The 26647-nt window shown below is 45.0% G+C and overlaps 3 protein-coding genes across 8 annotated transcripts in view; 2 read left to right on the top strand and 1 right to left on the bottom strand.

Annotated features, from left to right (window-relative positions):
• The window catches only part of STRADB (STE20 related adaptor beta), a 32137-nt gene extending 18057 nt beyond the window's left edge, over nucleotides 1-14080 (bottom strand). The window contains exons 1-3 of one of the 3 annotated variants that reach the window (XM_005306245.5): nucleotides 13875-14080; nucleotides 4769-4824; nucleotides 3826-3906 (exon numbers count right to left, since the gene is read on the bottom strand). In XM_005306245.5, coding sequence (XP_005306302.1) covers nucleotides 3826-3906; nucleotides 4769-4780 — 93 coding nt within the window. In that variant the 5' untranslated portion in view covers nucleotides 4781-4824; nucleotides 13875-14080. Of the gene's footprint in view, nucleotides 1-3825; nucleotides 3907-4768; nucleotides 4825-13591 lie in introns of all 3 variants that reach the window. The other 2 variants (XM_065560931.1, XM_065560932.1) reach the window with 2 other exon arrangements.
• Nucleotides 1-26647, top strand: part of LOC135974151 (serine/arginine repetitive matrix protein 2-like) — a 994828-nt gene that overhangs the window by 149216 nt on the left and 818965 nt on the right. The window lies entirely within an intron of this gene.
• Nucleotides 14171-26647, top strand: part of TRAK2 (trafficking kinesin protein 2) — a 65187-nt gene continuing 52710 nt past the window's right edge. For all 4 annotated transcript variants that reach the window (XM_065560908.1, XM_005306248.5, XM_005306247.5 and 1 more), the window contains exon 1: nucleotides 14171-14369. The gene's annotated coding sequence lies outside the window, so the exon portion shown is untranslated. The remainder of the gene's footprint in view (nucleotides 14370-26647) is intronic.

Genomic DNA, 26647 nt, shown 5'->3' with positions numbered 1-26647 from the left:
ACATGTCCAAATTTGAATGCATTCTGATGTCATCTTTGTGGATGAAGCTACTTACAATGATCCACCAAACTAATCTGGTAATTGAAGCACGCAATGCTACACTTGATGTTGAGAGGGATAACATCAAAAGTCTTATCAATGACATTCAACAGATTCGTGAACAATGGGATGCGATGCTGACTGAGTCCAAATTAATAGCACAGAATATTGGCATTTCATCTGAGTTCTCCACCAATCACAACTTACCTACTGAATCCGATGCCGAGCAGCATTATAGGGTCAATATCTTCCTTGTCACCATTGAGTCTATTCAATCAGGTCTTACATGTCGATTTGAGTCACTGTGATTAATTTGTACCCTTTTGGGGTTTCTTTGGCAGTTCAATAGCCTGAGTAATGAAGATCTACTTTCTGCAGCTGAACAATTTCAGCAACAGTACAACAAAGAAATCTCAAAAGAGCTCAGTGACGAGGTCATCTTCCTCAAACGAATGTATTCTACAAACTTTAAATTGGATTGCAAGCCAAAGGAATTGCTTCAAGAAATACTCGAACTTGGACTCTCTGGGGTGTTTCCTAATATCACAATTGCATTGTGTATTTTTGTCAGTTTGCCTGAATCAGGGGCTTCAGGTGAACAACAAGTTCATGAAGAAGCTCAAGTTCCACATGGTCTTTTTGGCCTCCATCATCCCTTCACTGGATCCAGGAGACTGGTATGCCGCCCTTGACTTGAAGAACGCATACTTTCACATAACGATAACTCAGTCCCATAGAAAATACCTCAGGTTTGTGGTGAACAACACCCGCTACCAGTTCAGTCCTCCTGTTCGGCCTGTCAGCGGCACCTCGAGTATTCACCAAGTGCATGGCAGTCGTAGTTGCGTTCCTGCGCAGGCGACAGGTACAGGTGTTCCCATACCTCAATGACTGGCTGATCAAGGGCCGATCCAGAACTCAAGTAGAGATACAAGTCGCCCTCATAAAAGCTTCTTTTGACAAACTGAGCCTGAATGAGGGTAAATCAACGCTGTCCCTGGTTCAGAGGGTAGAATTTGTAGAGGTGGTACTGGACTCAACATATGCCAGGGCATTCCTTCCAGAAGTGAGATTTCGAGCCATGGGTGACATTATTCGAGGTCTCAGACAGATCCCCACCACCACAGCATGGTACTGCCTGAAACTTCTAGGACACATGGCAGCCTGTACCTACGCAGTATAGCATGCCAAACTCAGACTTTGACCACTTCAGTTATGGCTGGTGTCAGTATATCGGCCAGGCAGGGACAGTTTGGACAGAATTGTAACCCTGCCTCGCCCAATACTCAACTCCCTCCTGTGGTGGCTCAACCCGCAGGTAGTATGTGCAGGGGTCCCTTTCACCAGCCCTCAGCCATCCCTCTCGCTAGCGACGGATGTGTCAGACTTGGGCTTGGGGGCACATTTGGGAGACGTCAGAACACACAGCCTCTGGTCTCAGGCGGATCTCGCTCTCCACATCAATGTCAGAGAACTGAGAGCGGTGCGCCTGGCATGCCAGACTTTCCAAGCACACCTAGCAGGGAGATGTGTATCAGTGATGACAGACAACACCACGGCAATGTTTTATATCAACAAACGAGGGTGCATGTCCTCTCCACTGTACCAGGAAGCTATCACGCTGTGGGACTTTTGTACAGATCACTCAATACACCTGCAAGCATCGTACCTCCCTGGAGTACAGAACGAGTTGGTGGACCATCTCATCAGGTTGTCCCACGGCCACGAATGGTTCCTTCGCCCGGACATCGTGAACTCAATCTTCCATCAGTGGGGTTTTCCCCAGGTAGACCTGTGTGCCATGTGACACAACAGGAAGTGTCAGCAGTTTTGCTCCTTCCTGAATCACAGCACAGGCTCCATTGCGGATGCGTACCTGCTCCATGGGAAGGCCGTCTCCTGTACACATTCCCATCCATCCCTCTCATTCACAAGGTGCTCAAGATACAAAGGGAAGAAGCTTTGGTGATTCTGATAGCTCCAGCCTGGCCCCGCCAACACTGGTACATATCACTCCTGGAAATGTCCATGGAAGCGCGAGTCACCTTGCCGCTCTTCCCGGACTTACTAACTAAGGATCACGGCCGTCTCCAACATTCGAACCTAGAGTTGCTGCACATCACGGCATGGAAGCTCCATGGCTGAAACCAATGGAGTTTTCCTACTCAGACTCAGTTAGGCAAGTCCTCCACCAGGGCTACCTACCTGGCTAAATGGAAGAGATTTTCAATCTGGTCAGCACAACATCATTCATTCCCGACGCTTGCCTCTGTGCCACTTATATTAGACTATCTCCTCCATCTCAAGAAGCAGGGACTGTCCATGTCATCAAAAAGGGTTCACTTTGCTGCCATCTCTGCCTTTCATACAGGTGCAGAGGGCCGCTTGGTCTTTGCCAACCCTAAGGTCAGCCGTTTCAGCCGTTTCCTTAAAGGGCTCGACAGGCTATACCTGCATGTCCAGCAGCCTGTCCCAGCCTGTCCTGGTCCTTTCCAGAATCATGGGACTGCCCTTTGAACCTTTGATGACATGCTCCCTGCTCCATCTCTCATACAAGGTAGCGTTTCTGGTAACAATGACCTCTGGTTATCTGAGCTCAAGGGTGTCTAAGCTCAAGGCCCTGACTTCAAAGCCCGTTTACGCTGTGTTCCATAAGGACAAGGTCCACCTCAGACCTCACCCGGCTTTCCTCCCAAAGGCTGTCTCCCAGTTTCACATCAACCAGGACATCTTCATCCCGATGTTCTATCCTAAGTCGTATTCAAGCGGCAGGGAGCAAAGACTTAACTCATTGGATGTCCGCAGAGTGCTAGCCTTCTACATCGAGAGAACGAAACTATTCCAAAACTCGGTGCAGTTATTCATAGCAGTGGCAGACGGAATGAAAGGTCTTCCTGCCTCTTCTCAACGGATTTTGTTGTGGATCACATCCTGCATCCGGGAGTGCTACAACCTGGCAGGGGTGCCTGCTCCTTCGATCACTCCACCAGGGCTCAGGCCTCTTCAACGGCATTCTGGGAGCAGGATCCCACTCAGAAAACCTGCAGAGCAACGATGTGGTCCTCCATACACACTTTCACCGCACACTACACTATCACCCAGCAGGCCAGAGACAATGCAGTCTTTGGAAGAGCGGTGCTCCAATCAGTGGATGACTCTGACCCCACCTCCTGAATCTGGGCTTGTGAGTCACCTGATTGGAATGAACAAGCACTCGAAGAAGAAAAAAGGTTACTCATTTTGTCGTAACTGTTGTTCTTCGAGATGTGTTGTTCATGTCCATTCCAATACCCACCCTTCTATCCCTCTGTCGGAGTAGGCGGCAAGAAGGAACTGAGGGGGTGGCGGGTCGGCAGGGCTCTATATTGAGTGCCATAAAGGCGCGACTCCAAGGGGCGCCCAGACTGACCTGACAGATACTGATATTGGAAAATCTTCTGGCTACCGTGCACATACGCGCGTACACACCTGATTGGAATGGACATGAACAACAGTTATGAGACAGTGAGTAACCATTTTTTTCTATCACAGTATGAGACTTGGCGACATTGTCCATTCAGAATTTTTCTAGTAGAGATTGAAGAGTAATGCATTCAGGTTTAAATGTAAGAAAAATTTGAATAGAAAATACTACATATTCTACCCACAACCTTGCCAAGTTAACATTGCAATAGTAAGCTTAATCTTTGGAAATTTCTGTAGTACAGTGCTTGATATTTCTCAGCCTTACATTTTTCCATTTAATTTTGCAGGTTAACTCTTAAATCAATTTGGATTTCTTCTTACCAAGTATTGATGGATGCTATTTTCTGATTGCTTTTCTTGTCTGATTGATTCAACTGTTGTCCGCAGAACACAGGAACAATCCTTGAAATACATAGTACTGTATCAGTAAGTGAACTGCAATGGACGTACTGTAATCAATAGAGTATTACCGGGGGAGGGGGGAAAGGAGACATTACCCAAAGCTATGTTCCAATTATCCAGGGCCTCATCAAAAATAATCCTTATGCACATTTTAGTGCAGTGGTCCCCAAACTTTTTTGCTTATGCTCCCCCTCTTACCTGGTTTTCCCCGCCCCAGGAGCCGGGGCTAGGAGAGGGGCCAGAGCCACGGTGGAGAGCCAAGGCAGGGCCCCACTTGGAGCCAGAGCTGCAGCTGGGACTGCGGTTGGGGCCGGGAGCGGAGCTGAGGGCAGAGCGAGGCTGGGTGGCACTCCTTCCCCACTCCCCGGGAGGACTGGCCTGGGCTCCGCCACAACCCCGCAACGTTCTTCCATGCCCCACAGTTTGGATCCACTGTGTCGGATAGTCTCTTGACATAAGTAAACCAGGAACAGAGAGGGTGGAAGAGTCCCCCTGAGAACAGTAGCACTTAAGGGCCCAATGCACTTGCCCTCTTCCATGCCATTTTTCTCTTCTACTAGGACCTTCCTTTCATAGTGGAGGAATACATTGTATAAAATTCCAAAGCTGTTTAAGGCTTTTCTTAATTTAATTTTAATATTAATGAGCCCCACTCTAATAAGAGTGAGAACCAACAGGCTAATCAGCTCTCTGAACTATTCTGTGGTGCTAGAAGAGAAACTCACACTCTCCTGAACCCTTTGCTAGCATCTACATTAGGAATTCGTTATTGTTTACTGCTAGAATCCCTTGAATGGAGTTTTCAGCAAATAGCAAGAAATTTCACCAGAAGTTTATTTCATGAAATTAAATGTAGACTTACCAAACAAGACATGGAACTGCTTTAGTTCAGGTAAAGGTCATGCACACCCATTTATCCTAAAAAATAAAATATTACAGTAATATCAATGGAAAAAGGAAGTATTTCTTCACAAAACGCACAGTCAACCTCTGGAACTCTTTGCCAGAGGATGTTGTGAAGGCCAAGACTATAACAGGGTTCAAAAAAAAAACCAAAACACTAGATAAGTTAATGGAAGATAAGTCCATCAATGGCTATTAGAAATGTTCCTATCCTCTGTTTGCCAGATGCTGGAAATGGACAATAGGGGATGGATCCCTTGAGGATTACCTGTTCTGTTCATTCCCTCTGAAGCACCTGGCATTGGGCACTGTCAGAAGACAGGATACTGGACTAGATGGACCATTGGTCTGACCTGGTATAGCTGTTCTTATGTCAACCCATGACCCAATATTGCAACAAAATCCCAATCTAAATATCAGTCTCTCCTCTTAGTCACAAACTATGGGAAGTCCAACATTTTACATAAGTGTCACCAAAGCATCCTCCTCTGTTACTAATTCTGTCAGTAAGTACATAATGGTGAAAGCTTATAGTATGGCTGCGAGAGACTTGCCTACTCTCACCGAAGTTTCTGGACACTAGTCTTAAACAGTTTATAGTGGGTGGCACTGATCAGACATATTAATTTGTATCATACAGACAACCTCATCCTATAAGCAGCTCCCCCCTTCTAACTCATGTATTTGGAGTCACTCTTTGAATAGGTAGATTGGTTACCTACAAATCAACTACAAGAACAGAGGCACTGAAATAGAAGGAATGGATTCATGGATCATTGACAGTGTGTAGGGAAGAAAACCACATTGTTATTCCAATAGAAAGGAGCACAGCTGTGCTAATCAAGTTCCAGCTACAGACAGTGGAGCTTGCACTCAAGAAAAGCAAGCAAAACTGCATTTCAGAAGTTAACGGAAAGGATAAAACTGCTGTTAGACCCCATTAGAAAAAAAGGGCATCCCAGGCAGGGATACAATCACGTCACTGTACCCCTACTACTTTAGGCTAAAAGACATCATAATTTAAAAGGAAATTCAGCATTCACCACCAACTCTCGTGCCCAGAAAAAAAATTAGGCTATTGGAGTTCTTTGAAAAATCTGAAAACTTGAAAAAACAGAAGTACAATTATACCATCTCCAGCTGAAACCTATTCAAGTTGATGAATTGCACAGTGGGAGTAGTAGAATGACTTTAGCAAATGTTAATTTTCTACCCTTCTGTTATTCTTAGCCAAGTTGCTGACCATTGGCTTACTAGACTATGTAGTTCCATTTTGATGTGTAATAATTGGGTACAGAGAAACAGCATGTCACGTAGTATAAAGATGCTCATTCTGTAGTGTGGTAACACCCCATTGAATAGCGAGAGCTGTTGATTATGTATTACAGTATGTTTCTCTAAACAAAAGCTCACTGTTATAATTATTGTGTTGTCCCTGATACATACTTGGCAAGGATTTGTAAACCTGTTAAAATGTCCTAAACAAATATTTTTTAAAAAAAATCAGGTGGAGATTGCTTGAAAGATCATAATCTAATTTCTAGTTACCGGCTCATTTTCCCTCCAAAATTATCACTAACCACCAAACATTGGCTCTTGAATTTATAGCATTAGATCAGATCCAATGAGAGATTTTCAAAAAGGCACCAAAGAAATAATCGTGAGTATCCTTGAAACAGATGAGGATTTTTTGGTAAATCCTCTAATTTTTCCAGAAAGACTTACAGTGAGATGCCACTATTTTATCATCTACATGCTAATTATTTCTACAGATCCCTCCCAGCCAAGTTGAAATTGATCCAATAAAGAACATTTGGAATTATGCATGATGGAGTGCATCTTCGACATAACCCCATTCTCACTACTGTGATCCTAATTTTGTTCCCTACTCCAAGCTCAAGAGCTGCTCCTCCTCCCACCCCATTTTTTTTAGAATGGATCATCTGCTGTAGTTTGTTTTCCTTTGATCAACCCTTTGCTTTAATAGAGATTTATACATTTTCTCCTTGACCTTAAGAACAAATTAATGGCCATACTGAGTCAGACTAATGGTCCTTCTAGTCCAGTATCCTGTCTTGCGACAAGGGCCAGTGCCAGATGCTTCAGAGAGAATGAACAGAACAGGGCAATTATGAAATGATCCATCCCATGTCATCCAGTCCCAGCTTCTGGCAGTCAGAGGTTTAGGGACACCCAGAGCATGGGGTTGCATCCCTGACCATCTTGGCTAATAGCCATTGATGGCATAGGAGTTGGCTTCCTATGGGCCTGGGGGGTGCTCAACCCCCCTGGCTCTGCCTGAGGCCCTGCCCCCACCCCATCCCTTCCTGCCTCCACTCCAAGCGCTGCGCTGCCCCACTCCTTCCCACCCAGTTGTTCCCTCCCCTGAGCGTGCCCTGTCCTTGCTCCTCCCTCTTCCGGCGCCTCCTGCATGCTGTGAAACAGCTGATCGCGGTATGCAGGAGGTGTTGGGAGGGGGGAGGAGGAGGAGTTGATCAGCGGGGCTGCCAATGGGCAGGAGTGGGGGGGGAGGAGGGAGCAGAGCTGCCTGCCAGTAGATGCTAAGCACCTGCTAACTTTTTTGTGTGGGTGCTCCAGCCCTGGAGCATCCAAGGAGTCGGTCCCTTGATTGATAGACCTATCCTCCATGAACTTATCTAATTTTTTTTAACCCAGTTATACTTTTGGCCTTCGCAACATTCCCCAGCAACAAGTTCCACTGATCAACTGTGTGTTGTGTGAAAAAGTACTACTTTATGTTTGTTGTAAACCTGCTGCCTGTTAATTTCATTGGCTGACCCCAGGTTCTTTTGTTATATGAAGGGGTAAATAACACTTCCCTATTCACTTTCACCACACCATTCATGATTTTATAGACCTCTCTCATATCCCCTTTGTTGTCTCTTTTCCAAGCTGAACAGTCCTTGTCTTTTTAATCTCTCCTCACGTGGAAGCTGTTCCATACCTTTAATCATTTTTGTTGCTCTTCTCTATACTTTTTTCAATTCTAATATATCTTTTTTGAGATGGCAACCAGAACTGCACACCATATTCAAGGTGTGGGTGTACTATAGATTTATTTAGTGGTATTATGATACTTTGTCTTATCTATCCCTTTCCTATTGGTTCCTAACATTGTGTTAGTTTTTTTTTACCCCTGCTGCACATTGAGCAGATGTTTTCAGAGAACTATCCAGTGACTCCAAGATTTCTTTTTTTAAGTGGTAATAGCTAGTTTAGACCCATCATTTGTATGTCTAGTTGAGATTGTTTTCCAATATGCATTACTTTGCACTTATCAACACTGAATTTCTTCTGCCATTTTGTTGCCTAGTCATCCACTTTTGTGAGATCCCTTTGTAACTCTTCGCAGTTTGTTCTGTTCTCCTTGGTTGTCAGGCTTGAAATAAAATATTACCAACATGATTATGTTTTAATCATATGCCAGAATAACCCTTAGCAAAGCAACCCACCATTAGTAAAAGTGTTGGAGAAACACAAAATATATCAGCTAACTACTCAGTTTATCAGGGTCTTTGTTTTTATTATATATATGATATTTAATTTGGTCAAACTTTTTTAAGGTAGTCATTAGGACCTATCTTAATTGTTAAAGTAAGTTTATTACAGAGGTACAATAAAAGTACAAAGTTAATACATCTACCTATAATCCAAGTTTGCCAAGCAGGTAAAGCTATGTAAGGAATATCTTCCTATTAATTCTTTTTGCACTTTTATAATTCTCAGCATTTTCCTCTGTTCAGGAATACTTTGAGGATCATGTCACTATAGTCTATATTTCCAAACAAGAGTAGCAGAAGCTTCCTCAAAGTGGGGGGCTACTGGCACCCAAACCGTGGCATAGCCCTCCTACTTTTAAAAGTGATGGGGCCCTTGCTCCCCCATTCCAGCACCCCATTTCCAAATCTCTCATTTTATTTTTGTTTTGCTATCTAGCATTTGTTGTTCTAAACCTGTGGATTGTACAGGAGTGGTAAGCAAATGGATTAACACACTTCATCACTCTCTTGATATGTGAAACCTGGGAGAAGTGACATCTCCATCTAAGAGGATGCCTTTGGGAAACCCAATACCTGTAAAGGCTCTGAATGCGCACAGCCTATTGTAACCCATTATTACCAACAACAGTGGGCTATAGCCCATTGATTATTTTGACATTTAGGATAATATCAACAGTCCTCAGTTATATTATTTTGAGGGGGGATGTTTTGTTTCTTAAATAAGAACCAAACATCTGTGATGTGAAGTACACTGCGACCTCGATATAACGCGACCCAATATAACACGAATTTGGATATAAAGTGGTAAAGCAGCGCTCCGGGGGATCAAAGCAAGTTCAATATAACACGGTTTCACCTATAACGTGGTTTGATTTTTTGGCTCCCAAGGACAGCGTTATATCGAGGTAGAAGTGTATCAGAGCACATGTAAGAGGTCTACTCCCATGAAGCATCTTAAAGGAGGATCATCTTCCAGTTGCCATTGTTAAACCCCATTTATCAGTTTCCTCAGCAACAAGATCATTGACAGAGGGTTGTACTTAGTCATCCCTGTGATTCACATTTTCTTTTCAAAGCACACTGGGCCAAGTTTATACCCAATGAAACTCCACTGACTTGAATAAAATTACACCCCCACTGAGTTAGAGATGCACTTTCTGGCAGGGTAACCTAAACTGAAATTCAGTGAGAGAATATAATTAGAGACTATAGCATACTCCCAAATTTTAAAACATAAGCCACTTTTATTTTTGCTACTGCATCTTAATTACAAACTTTAAAGCAGCAGTGATACTGAACGTAGGATGATTTTATAGGCAATAGTGAGGGGGAAACCCCAAAACTTTCCTTTGGCCAAGCAAGCCAGGGGATTTCAGACTGGATTGCTGCTTTGTTTCTGTTATCTTTGTCTATTTAAATTCACTTGGCAAGATATTTTGACATCAGATGATTAATGAGAAACGTAAAATTGTTTTGCTGTCTACCCCCACCCTTCTACCTGGGTATGTCTGTTTGCTGCTAGAAGGGAAAGCATTGATCTTTCTGTTTATGTCAAACTTCTGGCTTTCCTCCAGGCAAACTCCTGAAGTTACCATTTACAAATTGAGTGTACACAAGTGCCTGCAATGCATAGTTAAGTATAATAAAAAATAGACATATGATTTAACTCAGCACTGCTTAAGGACTCCAGATGTGAACAACAATAAATAAATAAACATTTAGAATTCCATGAATTTATTACTTCAAGAAACTTTATTAAATTTAGCCTGGCCAAATGGTGGGACAATTTGTGAAAGACAGCACTGCCAACATGCTTACAGAAACCCCTCCAAACCCAAATAGCCAGGAAGTTTTTTATAAGCACATATGATAGACTCTAATTAGCTGAGTCCAAGAGAAAATGAAACTGACTGATGTAGCTGAAATCTGGAAGAAGGATTGCCTTAAGCATAAAACCCTGCGTGGGAAATCTGAGTTTTAGTGTTCTGTCACAGATTTCCTTTGGGACTTTAGGCAAGTCACCTGGGGCCTGATTCTCAAAGATGCTGACCCACCACACACAACTCCAGCTCACATTGTGGGTGCTTGGCACCTCTGAAAAGCAGGCCCCTAATCTCTCTGACTATACGCTGGGAGAGGTGGCAGCGCTTGTGTAACCCACACAGCTCCTGGGTGTGGTGCTCTGTCCCATCTAGTGGCACCGAGACCACTTAGAGAGAAATTAATCATAGAAGATTAGGGTTGGAAGAGACCTCAGGAGGTCATCTAGTCCAACCCTCTGCTCAAAGTAGGACCAATCCCCAACTAAATCATCCCAGCCAGGGCTTTGTCAAGCTAGGCCTTAAAAACCTCTAAGGATGGAGATTCCACCACCTCCCTAGATAACCCATTCCAGTGCTTCACCACCCTCCCAGTGAAATAGTTATTCCTAATATCCAACCTAGACCTCCCCCACTGCAACTTGAGACCATTGCTCCTTGTTTTGTCATTACTACCACTGAGAACAGCCGAGCTCCATTCTCTCTGGAACCCCGTTTCAGGTAGTTGAAGGTTGCTATCAAATCCCCCCCTCACTACTCTCTTCTGCAGACTAAATAAACCCAGTTCCTTCAGCCTCTCCTCATAAGTCATGTGCCCCAGTCCCCTAATCATTTTAATTGCCTTCCGCTAGACTCTCTCCAATTTGCCCATATCCTTTCTGTAGTGGGGGGCCCAAAACTGGACACAATACTCCAGATGTGGCCTCACCAGTGCCGAATAAAGGGGAATAATCACTTTCCTCGATCTGCTGCCAGTGCTCCTACTAATGCAGCCCAATATGCCGTTAGACTTCTTGGCAACAAGGGCACACTGTTGACTCATATCCAGCTTCTCGTCCACTGTAATCCCCAGGTCCTTTTCTGCAGAACAGCCGCTTAGTCAGTCGGTCCCCAGCCTGTAGCAGTGCATGGGATTCTTCCATCCTAAGTGCAGGACTCAGCACTTGTTCTTGTTGAAGCTCATCAGATTTCTTTTAGCCCAATCCTTCAATTTGCCTAGGTCACCATGGGCCCTATCACTACCCTGCAGCATATCTACCTCTCCTCCCGTCTTAGCGTCATCCACAAACTTGCTGAGGGTGCAATCCATCTCATCACCCAGATCATTAATGAAGATGTTGAACAAAACCGGCCCTAGAACAGATCCCTGGGGCACTCCTCTTGATACCAGCTGCCAACTAGACATCGAGCCGTTGATCACTACCTGTTGAGCCTGACAATCTAGCCAGCTTTCTAGCCACCTGATAGTCCATTCATCCAATTCATACTTTTTTAACTTGCTGTCAAGAATACTGTGGGAGTATCAAAAGCTTTGCTAAAGTCAATATATATCATGTCCACTGCTTTCCCCATATCCACAGAGCCCGTTATCTCATCATAGAAGGCAATCAGGTTGGTCAGGCATGACTTGCCCTTGGTGAATCCATGTTGACTGTTCCTGATCACCTTCCTCTTCTCCAACTGCTTCTAAATGGATTCCTTGAGGACCTGCTCCATGATTTTTCCAGGGACTGAGATGAGGCTGACCGCTCTGTAGTTTCCCAGATTCTCCTTCTTCCCCTTTTTAAAAGATGGGCACTATGTTTGCCTTTTTCCAATCATACGGGACCTCCCTGATCACCACATGTTTTCAAAGATAATGGCCAATGGCTCGGCAATCATATCAGCCAACTCCCTCAGCACCCTTGGATGCATTAGATCCAGACCAATGGACTTGTGCATGTCCAGCTTTTCTAAATAGTCCTTAACCTGTTCTTTCACCACTGAGGGCTGCTCACCTCCTCCCCATACTGTGCCGCCCAGTGCAGCAGTCTGGGAGCTGACCTTGTCTGTAAAGACCGAGGCAAAAAAACCCATTGAGTACTTCAGCTTTTTCCAAATCATCTGTCACTAGGTTGCCTCCCCCATTCAGTAAGGGTCACACTTTGCCTGACCTTCTTCTTGTTGCTAACATACCTGTAGAAACCCTTCTTGTTACCCTTCACATCCCTTGCTAGCTGCAACTCCAATTGTGCTTTGGCCTTCCTGATTACACCCCTGCATACTTGAGCAATATTTTTATACTCCTCCCTAGTCATCAGTCCAAGTTTCCACTTCTTGTAAGCTTCCTTTTTGTGTTTAAGCTTCCCGAAGATTTCTCTATTAAGCCAAGCTGGTCGCCTGCCATATTTGCTATTCTTTCTGCACATTGGGATGGTTTGTCCCTGCGCCCTCAATAAGGCTTCTTTAAAATACAGCCAGCTCTCCTAGACTCCTTTCCCCCTCATATTAGCCTCCCAGGAGATCCTGCCCATCAATTCCCTGAGGGAGTCAAAGTCTGCTTTTCTGAAGTCCAGGGTCTGTATTCTGCTGCTCTCCTTTCTTCCTTTTGTCAGGATCCTGATATTGACCATCCAGTCTGGCTTCCCAACCTTGACCAACCTGCTGCCCAGGTTGCCACCCACTTCTACTTCCCCTACCAATTCTTCCCTGTTTGCGAGCAGCAGGTTAAGAGGAGCATGGCATCTAGTTGGTTCCTCCAACACTTGCACTAGGAAGTTGTTCCCAACACTCTCCAAAAACTTCCTGGATTGTCTGTGCACTGCTATATCACTCTCCCATTAGATCAGGGTGATTGAAGTCCCCCAGGAGAACCAGGGCCTGTGATCTGGAAACTTCTGTTAGTTACCAAAGAAAGCCTCATCTACCTCATCCTCCTGGTCTGGTTGTCTATAGCAGATGCCCACCACAACATCACCCTTGTTGCTCTTGCCTCTAAACTTAACCCAAAGACTCAACAGGCTTTTCTCCAGTTTCATACTGGAGCTCTGAGCTGCTCCCTTACATACAGTGCAACTCCTCCACCTTTTCTCCCCCACCTGTCCTTCCTGAACAGTTTATACCCATCACTGACTCGCCGCTTGCTCTACGGCACTGACTTCCCCTCTGCCTGGTAGGTGCTCACCTGTCTCCCGCCCCTATACTGTCCTTGTCCCACCCCCATTCCACTCCTTTCCCCAAGTCCCTGCCCCGACTCTTCTTCACCTCCTCCCCTGAGCGTGCTGTGTCCCCGCTCCGTGTTCCTTCCCCTCCCTCTCAGAAAGTCCCACATGCCACCAAACAGCTGTTAGGCAGCAGAAGCTGGGAGGGCGAGGAGCAGGGACACAGCGCACTGGGGGAGGGGAGCTTGGCTGCCCCGGATCACCCACAGAGTCAGCGCCTCCCTCCCGATCACCTCCTTACCTGAATATCAGGACAAATTGGGTCCCGATCGTGCATCGACTGGGACAAAGGGTTAAATATCGGGACATCTGGTCACTCTACCCGCCACCCACCCAGCGGACCCAGCACCGCCCGTCCTGCTACGCCCCCCGCGCGGAGCCAGCACCACCTACTCCCCCGCCGGCTATAGTGTAGTCGGTACTAGCCTCAGGACCGCCACAGGCAGGCCCCACCCGGAGTACAGCTCCCTACTGCCCCCGCTCACCGCGCCCCCGTAACTCCCTCCTTCTCCTTCTCCTCTCACCTCAGCGCGGCCGGGGCCGGGCGGGGCTGCGGGAGCGAAAACCAGGGAGGGGGCCCACCAGCTCCTCCCCCGCTGCCAGTGTAACGGCCTCCCGGCCCGGGCCAGCCCGCAGCCACAGCCCCTCTACTCCCTCCGCTCGGCGACAGCCTCAAACTTTGAGCCCCGCCCCCCGTCCCAGCCGAGTCCAGCGCCGAGCGGAGTCTCCCGGGCGAGACTACGAGCCCCAGGCTGCCACTCGGCCTCAAGTGCGCGTTGGGAGTCGTAGTCTCCATCGCGAGCCTCGCCCGTTGCATGCCGGGATTTGTAGGCCCCGGGTTGGCCTGAGGGAGCGTTCGGTCGCTATGTTATGACGCAGAGCAGCGGTCACCACCTTCTTCCTGCCTCTCTGCTTGCCCGCGGGTTGCGACCCTGCTCCCGGGGAGCTGCGGAGGCTTTTGTTTAACTAGCGGAGGCGGCCGGAAGCGCCGGCAAGGAGGGAACCCCGCCCCGGAGCGGGTAAGAGGGGCCCGGGGTGATCACCGCTCCCCATGATTCCCCCGTTCACCGTGATCCCCGCCCCGTCCTGACCCCCGTCCTCGGTCATCTCCATCTCCCCCGCCCGTCCTCCAACCAACGGTCTCCGGACCCCGCCCTCCATCCTCCCGGTCCTTCAGCCCCCTCCTGCCCTCCTCTTTCAGCCCCTTGGTCCTCAGTTCTTCAGCTCTCCCCGTCTCCTCTATCTCGCTCCCTCGTCCTTTCCCGCCCTCTTCAGTCCCCCGCTCCCTCCAGCTCCCTGTTCCCGTAAGCCCCCAACTGCCCCCAGTCAGCTCCACCCCGCCTCCGGTCACCTCCACCTCTAACCCAGTCACCGCCTTCTCCCTGGTCTTTCACCCCCCACCCCAGTCACTTTCATCCTCCTGGTCCCCCTTTATTCACCACCACGTCCTTGTTAACCGAAAACGATGGGTCTGTTTCTTTTCTGAGTGACACCCATGGAATCCCCAGTTGTGTGACTGGGATAAATCCCTACAGGCTCAAGGATGAGTTTTCTCCAGCCCTGCTATGGAAATGACGATTGCTGGGAAAGACATGGAACAGGGAGCAATGGGACTTCCTTCCCATTTGTGGAGGGAGGCGGGAGAGTTGTACTACATTGGAAGGAGCATTTCGTAAACCTGTTCTCTTATAATGGTCTCAAGTAGGGCTTCCAAGAGGTGTGTGTGTGGGAGGAGTAGTTACTCTTTGAGTTTTTTAACACCCTTTCCTCTGTTGATGATTCAAAATGCAGATTGCTAACGTATTAACAGATAAGTATGGCTAAGGTGCATTAATTAATTAGAAATACTAATGCAGATTAGTTATTATTTAGAAACTAACTAATGCAGTAATGTGGCCTCTTACTGTGGCTAGACTGTCAAAGCTGATTCCATTTACAGATTCTTGGTAAATTTTTCTCAATAGAATGTTTTATTCTTGGCACTTGCTGAAAGAAGTTAATTAGGGGGGGTTGCTTTATTTTACACTTTCTTTTAGGGGGAATACAACTGAGTAGCCTAGAGCATGAGACTGAATCAGAAGGTCTGCATTTTGTTTCTGTTTTTGCTGTTGACTTGCTACATGACTTGGGGAAAATTGTTTACCCTCTGATGCGGTGTCTACTCTATTGCCATCCTTTTGTGGGGGGGAAATTTTCCACTACCATTGGTGTAATTACAATGTTGTGTTTTGTATGTAGCTACCTACATTTTTATCACTATATCATATAATCCTGCTCAGGATAGTACTAGATAATGCAGTGTAAGAATGCAAGTGTCCTATCTACACTAGGGCTCCCACTGTTGCTACTGCTTCTTGGGAGATTCCCTAGAAAAGTTTAATGTAGGTCAAGGCTTTAAATTATGTTAGGTCAGTGGGAAGCAATGAAAACAGCTTCAAGTATGCTTGAGAGCGCCTTTTGTTTAGATTATCACCAGGTTCAGTTATCACTGGGATAATTACCCAGTTTTTATTCAGAATATCACCAGGTTGAATCATCTCTAGGTTTCGTGGTCTGCTACCATCAATTTTTTAAGTTCTTGGCCATTTTTGGCTTTTTTACATGCAACTTTACAAATTGCACCCATGCAAGAGCTTGAACATTCAGCTATTAGTTATTACAAGCATTTCAGCCTCTGAAGTGTGGGTTTTGTTTTAAGAAAAGAAAATTCTATAAGAACCCATCGAAGTATTCTCTGCCATTATATATAATATGTATATTAAGAATGCTCAAATTACTGTAATGCTTTCAGTCAAATGTTAAACTTCATTGTAAATTTTAGTGGTAGCTGCAAACATGCCAGATGGCATGACTTTAAGCTCCTAATCAATGAGTTCATTCATGCATTCAAAGTACCTTTCAATCATATGATTAGAGATTATATATTTACTGATAGAAAATAAAGTTGTTTTAAATTCTGTTGTGGCTCTGCTTGTGGGCAGATCTGGTGCAAAAGAGATTCAGACTTCACCAAGTTTTGCAACAGTCTTCTTCGCTGCAAAGTTGTATTATGGCATTAATAGTGATACTGTAAGAATTTCTATTAGAAACCCTGTTTTTCATGAATTACCTGGTCTGTTTCAAATTATACTTTGTTAAAATTACACTTTGAATGCAACTTTTAATCTTTTCTTGAAATCAGTCCTCCATTATATGGAGTCAAATGCACATTGCTCTTTGTCTTGGTTTCGGAGGTATTTTTGATAAATCTGACAAGGATTTTTCATAGAAAACCTGTGTGTTACTGAGTGACTCACTGGACTTAGGATGGGAAAAAAAACACCCTTTGGAAATACCCTGAATTTGATTACCTTCAGAAATGCTGCAAAACCATTTGTGGGGTAAAGTTAAGGGTATGTTACTAGCTATAAATTAGGGTTAAATGACTTTTTTGGATTTTTCCCCACTTTTATTCTAGGCACCACAGTAATACAAATAATAATTTATCTCAGCTAGTAGATTATTATTTATCTTTATTTATCTAAGGCTGCTGGCTGGCAGAGTTAACTTACTTGTGTATTTAGTGTTGTAAATCTAATTATTGTCATGATGCTTTTATATGGGCATAATTTTTTTAAAGTTGAATCTAAAAAAAAATTGTGTATTTGAAGTAGCTACTCTTGTTGCAGTATTCTATAAAGAGGTATTTTAAATATACTCATCTCTTAGGCATGTTGTCAATATTGGTCAATGATCGTAACCCATTTTGAAAGCCTCAGATGAAAGGTGCTATATAAAGAACAATTTGTATTTTATTTATGGTTTCACATCTACAGATCCTGTTCTAGAAATAAAATTCTTCAACTTTTGTTTCTACATAAAGCCCTCAACTTTCTGTGCTTTGGTTAAATTGAACCATTTGAGTGTCAGTAACTCTTTATTAAGGATCATTACCACTGGCTCTACATAGAGTGAACCAGATAATACAATTCAAGGCTACTTGATTTTTTTTTCTTTTTCTCCAGTCCTGTTGCTGCCAGTAGCTGATGTCACCCAGTTACAAATGCAATACTGTTAATACTATTCAGGCCTCTGAATAGCATTACAAAAGAAACAGAAATTGTTTGTTGGAAAATATACTCTGTGTTTTAGGAGTGAGCAGTAAAGCTAGTGACTAGTTGTGTTACTGTTTTTTCTGAAACACATCATTTAACATCATTTATAATTAGCTTCTCTCCTCCCTTCTCCTCCCTTCTTTTTATACACACTTCAACACTGTCTTGTCTCTTGGATTTCTTTGTTTCCTTCAATAGAGATATAGTGACATGTGAGTAGTTCATTTATATTGGTCACAGATCAATGTAATTTGTTCTTGTAATTTATGGCAGGGGTGCTAGAGCGTTGAATAGATGCCTGTTGTTCATATAAATATAATAATAAATTGTTGAAGTAAATATGAAATAATCTAGTTCCCATTGCTTGACATATTGATTCCCCTGTATGAGGTGATGCTGCCATAATATTTTTATATCTGTGTAGCCTAGTTTATCTAATCTCTATTAGGTATTTCTAAGGCCTTGGTTTTATATGACTAAGGCCTTGGCTACACTGGCAATTCACAGCACTGCACTTGCTGCGCTCAGGGGTGTGAAAAAACACCCCCCCCGAGCGCAGCGCTGTAAAGCGCCAGTGTAATCAGTGCCTGCAGCGCTGCACGCTCGCTCACAGCTCTGCAAGCTATTCCCCTCGGAGAGGTGGAGTACTTGCAGCGCTGCGAGAGAGCTCTCGCAGTGCTGGCGGCGCGACTACACTTGCGCTTCACAGCGCTGCCGGGGCAGTGCTGTAAATCCGCAAGTGTAGCCAAGGCCTAAAGTTCTTATGCAGCACAGCTTTTTATGACAGTGATTTGCTTCCATAAGAGAGGATCTTTGGGGGAGGAATAGCCTTTCTGCTGTGTCCTGTCTCTGTAGGAAGCATAGGGATATGTGATTCACTGACAAGTATTGTTCTAAGAAATTACAAAACAGCATTTCCACAGAGATGATTACAGAACTGACAGCAAAACCTTTCTATCACTTAAAATGGTGGCTATACTCATTTTGAGGCTGGTGATTCAATAATAGACAGTGAGCAAGGTTATTATTTATCGGAACATTTTAATAGTGCAAAATTTGTTTTAAAATACAGTAGTGCAGAATTTGTTTTTGAGCGTTGAACTTAAATTCGCAAACTATTTAAAAAAAATCACATTGTGGAATTTCTGAAAACCTCTAAAAATACAGTGATTAAATACATCTCTATAGATTTTCAAACAAATATAAAAAACCCGATAATGACATCAGATGAAAGTAACTTAGCTACTGCTTCTGATTTGAAGAAAGAAATGTTACTTGCTTTGTTTTAATCTTGAAGTAATGCACTGTTTTAGGTATATTAAGAAACCAGTCTCTTGACTGATAAGTATTTCCAGATTGTGTTTTTTACTAGCTATGTGTCAGTGACCCTAAATGCTCAAAAAAACTGACTACGACATGCTCATTTTAAATGTTGCCCAGGGAAACAAACTTGTACAGTAAGACTCTTAATATTGTAAGAATATTTTATCCTAAAGATCTTTACGTAAAGACAGTGATATAACATATTGATGAAAACTGTTGATAATAATACACAGCATTTAGGTTACTATTTTGGGAAATCCAATCTCTTGCTTGTGTCCTCCAAGAAGAAAAGGAAACAGCTGCTTATATTATTCCATGATTCCCCACTAGTCATTGCTAAAATATTTATTTTCTGCCACTAATTCACTCAGAGTACTCAGTCCATTTCTAAGAAATGACATATCCTGTTTGTAGCAAAGAGACATGAAGACACCACTTGCTGACTTTCCCTGGAGCCACCCAGTCCTAACTCAGGGTATGTCTACACTACGAAATTAGTTCTAATTTATAGAAGCCGGTTTTATAGAAATTGGTTGTATACAGCCGATTGTGTGTGTCCCCACATAAAATGCTCTAAGTGCTCTAGTCAGCGGACCGCGTCCACAGTACCGAGGCTAGTGTCGACTTCTGGAGCATTGCACCATGGGTAGCTATCCCACAGCTATCCCACAGTTCCCGCAGTCTCCGCCGCCCATTGGAATTCTGGGTTGAGATCCCAATGCCCGGATGATGCAAAACAGTGTTGCGGGAGGTTCTGGGTACATGTCGTCAGGCCCCTCCCCCTCCGTCACAGCAACGGCAGACAATAGATTCGCGCCTTTTTACCTGGGTTACCTGTGCAGACAACATACCACGGCAAGCATGGACCCCGCTCAGCTCAGCTGAGCTCACCGTCACCATATGTCCTCTGGGTGCCGGCAGACGTGGGACTGCATTGCTACAGAGCAGCAGCTGCTAACTGTCTTTTGGCGGTAAACGGTGTAGCATGACTAATAACCGTGGGGCTGGCAGCCGTAGGGCTGCATTGCACCAGCCCCTTGCCCTTTGGTAGAAGATGGTATATTACTGGGATCATGGAGTCCGCTCAGATCACCGCGGCAATTATGAGCACTATGAACACCACGCACATTGTCCTGGAGTATATGCAGAGCCAGGACATGCCAAGGCGAAACCCAGACCAGCCGAGGAGGCGATTGCAGCGCGGCGAAGAGAGTGATGAGGAAATTGACATGGACATAGACCTCTCACAAGGCACAGGCCCCAGCAATGTGGAAATCATGGTGTCACTGGGGCAGGTTTATGGCGTGGAACGCCGATTCTGGGCCCGGGAAACAAGCACAGACTGGTGGGACCGCATCGTGCTGCAAGTGTGGGACGATTCCCAGTGGCTGTGAAACTTTCACATGCGTAAGGGCACTTTCATGGAACTTTGTGACTTGCTTTCCCCTGCCCTGAAGTGCCAGAATACCAGGATGAGAGCAGCCCTCACAATTGAGAAGCGAGTGGGGATAGCCCTGTGGAAGCTTGCAACGCCAGACAGCTACCGGTCAGTCGGGAATCAATTTGGAGTGGGCAAATCTACTGTGGGGGCTGCTGTGATCCAAGTTGCCAGGGCAATGAAAGACCTGGTGATATCAAGGGTAGTGACTCTGGGCAACGTGCAGGCAATAGTGGATGGTTTTGCTGAAATGGGATTCCCAAACTGTGGTGGGGCCATAGACGGAACCCATATCCCTATCTTGGCACCGGAGCACCAAGCCACCGAGTACATAAACCGCAAGGTGTACTTTTCAATGGTGCTGCAAGCCCTGGTGGATCACAAGGGACGTTTCACCAACATCAACGTGGGATGGCCGGGAAAGGTACATGATGCTCGCGTCTTCAGGCACTCTGGTCTGTTTCGAAAGCTGGAGGAAGGGACTTTCTTCCCGGACCAGAAAGTAACCGTTGGGGATGTTGAAATGCCTATCGTGATCCTTGGGGACCCAGCCTACCCCTCAATGCCATGGCTCATGAAGCCGTACACAGGCAGCCTGGACAGGAGTCAGGACCTGTTCAACTATAGGCTGAGCAAGTGCCGAATGGTGGTGGAATGTGCATTTGGACATTTAAAAGCGCGCTGGTGCAGCTTACTGACTCGCTCAGACCTCAGCGAAAAGAATATCCCCATTGTTATTGCTGCTTGCTGTGCACTCCACAGTATCTGTGAGAGTAAGGGGGAGACATTTATGGCGGGGTGGGAGGTTGAGGCAACTCGCCTGGCCGCTGATTACGCGCAGCCAGACACCAGGGCGGTTAGAGGAGCACAGCAGGGCGCGGTGCGCATCAGAGAAGCTTTGAAAACGAGTTTTGTGACTGGCCAGGTTACGGTGTGAAACTTCTGTTTGTTTCTCCTTGATGAACCCTCCGCCCGCCCCCCCCACCCGGTTCACTCTACTTCCCTGTAAACCAACAACCCCCACCCTCCCCTCCCCACTTCGAGCACCGCTTGCAGAGGCAATAAAGTCATTGTTATTTCACATTCATGCATTCTTTATTAATTCCTCACACAAGTAGGGGGATAATTGCCAAGGTAGCCTGGGATGGGTGGGGGAGGAGGGATGGAAAAGGACACACTGCATTTTAAAACTTTAACTCTTATTGAAGGCCAGCCTTCTGATGCTTAGGCAATCGTCTGGGGTGGAGTGACTGGGTGGCCGGAGGCCCCCCCACCGTGTTCTTGGGCGTCTGGGTGAGGAGGCTATGGAACTTGGGGAGGAGGGCTGTTGGTTACACAGGGGCTGTAGCGGCGGTCTCTGCTCCTGCTGCCTTTCCTGCAGCTCAACCATACGCTGGAGCATATCAGTTTGATGCTCCAGCAGACGGAGCATTGACTCTTGCCTTCTATCTGCAAGCTGACGCCCACCTATCATCTTCAGCCCGCCACTTGCTCTTTTCATCCCACCATTCAGCCCGCCACCTCTCCTCTCGTTCATATTGTGCTTTTCTCATGTCTGACATTGACTGCCTCCACGCATTCTGCTGTGCTCTATCAGCGTGGGAGGACATCTGGAGCTCCGTGAACATATCGTCCCGCGTCCTCCGTTTTCTCTTTCTAATGTTCACTAGCCTCTGTGAAGGAGAAACATTTGCAGCTGGTGGAGGAGAAGGGAGAGGTGGTTAAAAAAAAGACACATTTTAGAGAACAATGGGTCCACTCTTTCATTACAAGGTCGCATTTTTCCTCTGCCTGCCGGTTTGGTATGAGAGATCACTCACGCAGTGCCAGGCAACAGATTTCGGCTTGCAGGCAGCCATGGTAAGCCACAGTGTTTTGGCTTTTTTAACCTTCTTAACATGTGGGAATGGTTTCAAACAGCAGCGCATTTCCCATATCAAGGATGAATTGGGTTGGCCATTTAAAATGGGTTTTCAATGTAAAAGGAGGGGCTGCGGTTTCCGGGTTAACATGCAGCACAAACCCAAGTAAACCACCCCCCCACACACACACACACACGATTCTCTAGGATGATCACTTCACCCCTCCCCCCACCGCGTGGTTAACAGCGGGGAACATTTCTGTTCAGAAGAGCAGGAACGGGTACCTCTGAATGTCCCCTTAATAAAATCACCCCATTTCAACCAGGTGAATATCACCCCATTTCAACCAGGTGAATGATATCACTCTCCTGAGGATAACAAAGAGAGATAAGGAATGGATGTTGTCTGCATGCCAGCAAACACCGGGACCATACGCTGCCATGCTTTGTTATGCAATGATTCCAGACTATGTGCTACTGGCCTGGCGTGATAAAGTGTCCTACCATGGCGGATGGGATAAGGCAGCCCTCCCCAGAAACCTTTTGCGAAGGCTTTGGGAGTACATGAAGGAGAGCTTTCTGGAGATGTCCCTGGAGGATTTCCGCTCCATCCCCATACACGTTAACAGAAGTTTCCAGTAGCTGTACTGGCCGCGATTGCCAGGGCAAATTAATCATTAAACACGCTTGCTTTTAAACCATGTGTAATATTTACAAAGGTACACTCACCAGAGGTCTCCTGTGTGCCCTCAGGGTCTTGGGTGAGTTTGGGGGTTACTGGTTCCAGGTCCAGGGTGACAAACATATCCTGGCTGTTGGGGAAACCGGTTTCTCCGCTTCCTTGCTGCTGTGAGCTACCTACATTACCTCCATCCTCATCTTCCTCGTTCCCCGAACCCTCTTCCCTGTGTGTTTCTCCATTGACGGAGTCATAGCACACGGTTGGGGTAGTGGTGGCTGCACCCCCTAGAATGGCATGCAGCTCTGCGTAGAAGCGGCAAGTTTGCGGCTCTGCCCCGGACCTTCCGTTTGCTTCTCTGGCTTTGTGGTAGGCTTGCCGTAATAAATTTGTTAGTCTCTAAGGTGCCACAAGTACTCCTGTTCTTCTTTTTACAAAAACAACAGAGAGTCCGGTGGCACCTTAAAGACTAACAGATTTATTTGGGCATAAGCTTTCGTGGGTAAAAACCATCTGAATAAGTGGGTTTTTTACCCATGAAAGCGTATGTCCAAATAAATCTGTTAGTCTTTAATGTGCCACTGGACTCCTTGTTGTTTTTGTAGATCACTATAACAGTTTTAACATGGAGGTCCAGAGAGTCCCCTTAGACTCTCCAGCCTATCTTGCCACCACTTAGCCCAGATCAATTGATGCCCTAGATTTTACACCAAAGACAATGCCTGCAGCTAATCCTGTAACAAACCATCTAAAGGTTTATTAACTAGGAAAAAGAAATAAGAGTTATTTACAGGTTAAAGCAAGCAAACATCTACACACAAATTGTTGCCATCTAAATCCTAGGAGTGACAGAGTTGTAGTGATCTCTCAATTCAAAGTGTCTTTCCGGGCAAACTCAGGAGGCAGCCTGTAGGGATCTCTGGCTCCAATTTAGAATCTCTGTCCCTTCGGAGTTCAAACAGCCAAAAAGATGGAAAATTTTCACCTCAGCTATTTTTATTTCCCTCTTCCAGCATTCAGAGCAATGGGATGAGGCCTTCTGCACATACTCCTCCAGGGGTGTGATAGAGCCATTAACCAATCCTTTGTATTGCAATGGTCCTTTGTGGCCCATTTGATTTTGATAGTCCTTCTGGATGGGCAGTAGGAATGATTTCTGTGCCTGAGTTCAAAAGTTTAGAGCAAACATTTTCAAAGGTATAAAGCATAACTTACATATTTTCTTAATACATTCATACAATCATATAAGACTAATATTTAGTTTTGCTCAAAATAACATACAAGTGACCTGTTCTGGTTTCCAGCTCTGAGTTCTTAGCTAATGCCTGCAGCCTGGGCAAGAGCTAGCATCTGGCCTGCCAGCATCACAGTGGGTATTAATGACTGTCATTAAACTATTCTTGAAATGGTGGCACTTGGGAGACATATACATATGGTTATGTTTCGTTCCCAGTTGCTTTACACTTTAAATCCAGAAAACTGATGGTCTTGCATTCAGTGTGTAAGGTATCAGGGGGTAGCCGTGTTAGTCTGTATCTACAAAAACAACAAGGAGTCTGGTGGCACCTTAAAGACTAACAGATTTATTTGGGCATAAGCTTTCGTGAGTAAAAACCTCACTTCTTCGGATGCATGCTATGCTATGCATCCGAAGAAGTGAGGTTTTTACTCACGAAAGCTTATGCCCAAATAAATCTGTTAGTCTTTAAGGTGCCACCAGACTCCTTGTTGTTTTTGAGTGTGTAAGGGCTTGTCTACACTGGGAAAACCATTGCAGAATAAGGTATTCTGCACTAGCTCCCGTATGAAGACTCTATTCTAGAATAAATGTGACTTTATTTGTTGTCGCATCTGAGGTAGGGGAATTATTTTATTCTAGAGTAAAGTATTCACACAGGCAGCTGTTGTGGAATAGTTTATTCTGAAATAGCTATTCTGGTCAGCTTTCCTGTGTAGACAAGCCCCTAGTCATGTCTAATGGTTTTAAGTCTTTGAAATATTCTGCAATTAGATGTAGTTAAATGTAGTCTTGCAGTTATTCAGCTGGGACAAGTGAACAGCCTGAGTTGTTTCTCACTGCCTGCATTTCCTTTCATGATCCTGCAAATATTTACATGTCTGCTTAACTTCATGCACTTGCATAGTCCCATTGATCTCATAGTCTCTGGGACTTCATTTGAAGTACTCATATGAGTAAAGTTATTATATGTGTATGAGTGTTCACAGGATTGTCCCTTAAAATTCTTTCATGTACTTGTGGTTGAATAGGTGATAACACTTGAGAAAATATCTTTGTTTATATAGTCAGAATCTCTAGTCCGTCAATTACAGGCATATGTCAAATTAAAAAACAAAAACAAGTCAAAAATAGATTCACACACGAAACCTTCTCCAAACACCCCTGCCGATTTTGATTGCTTTATAATCACATTTTACTTTTTAAAACAACATTTTGTTACTAAAAACTTTTAAGAAGGATTTAAGGTTACTGCTGCCTAATTGTACCTTCTGTTCCTTCTACTCCTCTGGGACATGAAACTTCAAAACCCCCAACTCAAGTATTAGGAAATACTCATTTATTCCCAGAAAGAAATGTTGTTAATAAGTCAAAAACGAACCTATTTATGTGAAAGACCTACATCAATGAGAGACAATGGCTATAAAGGGGAAACAACGCAACTGACTAGACACAAAGTTATGTTAAATGCACAAAATAAATTGGATATATAGAGACTTTTTCTTCAATATCTTCTAGTTATGGTAACTTTATGTAGTACAATAGTAGTTAAAAAAAATTTCCAACACTTCTGTTTGTGTGCGGACTTGTTAAACTGATGGTGCCCTTGTAAGGGCAGAGAGAGCAAGCCAGTGAGAGCTTACAATCCATATCTGAGACATCAGAGTCTTCCAGTGAAACCATATTTGACATTTGACTTTTCTAAAGTGAAAGAATCAGCAGTAGGGAGAAAAGTCCATAAGGCCACCTGTATGCATCAAAAAACCAAGGAAGAACATAGAGACCTCACATTTTAATAGCTTATCTCTCCTTCAGAGCATGTGTTGTTTCATTAGCAGCAAAGAGACTGAAAATTTTGTTCCTTATGTATAAAGAAAAATAGTGTGGGATTCACAGTTGGCTCTAAAACCCAGTTGCTTAATGACAGAGTAACATTGACTAAGCAAAAGGAGCTAGTCCCTTTCATTATATAATCATGACACTGGGATTAATAAGGGAGAGGGAATATGCAAATAAACTTATTCTTCACAATCAGATAAAAAATTCTTTAGTCATTTAAAGGAAAGTGCTGTACAGAAGAAACACATTTAGGACAGCTCTTCACAATATGACAAAGTGACAGAGCCAGGGGCATCTCCAGATCTGTCACAACAGCTGTTTTAGGAGTAGAATTGCAAGAGAGCCAGACAGTGCTGGAAAAATAGTATCCTGCCTGACTTATGTGTCTGATAATTAGTAGAGCTCTGCACGGATACAAAAATGTGGATCATCGTCCGCCAGAATCAACCTATGATCTGACCCGTGATCCGCTAACCGTCTTTTATGTATATCCGCACCCGCAGCAGCAAGCCATCTCACAAGGGCTAGCGATGGGGGGGAGGGGTGGTTTGCAGGGGGAAGGGAGTGGAGGGTCGTGTGTTCTTGCGAGGAAGAAGCAGCGTGGGGGCGGGGACTGTGGGTAAGGGGTAGCGTGGGGGCAGGGTGTCAAGGAAAGGAGGCCGTGCGGGGGCTGGATCTCGAGGAAAGGGGGCGGTGCAGGGGACGGCTTTTGCATTGCGTGCTGCTCCTGGGGTTTTCATCCCTTAGCATAATGTCTAGGAGACAATCACTGCCAGGTGAATGTTAAAATTCAAGTAGGTGATTTTCATAATTTTTTTTATTGTAT

The sequence above is a fragment of the Chrysemys picta genome, chromosome 11 (genome assembly GCF_011386835.1).
Source record: "Chrysemys picta bellii isolate R12L10 chromosome 11, ASM1138683v2, whole genome shotgun sequence".
NCBI lineage: Eukaryota > Metazoa > Chordata > Testudines > Emydidae > Chrysemys > Chrysemys picta.
This window is presented reverse-complemented; position numbering and strand designations above follow the sequence as displayed.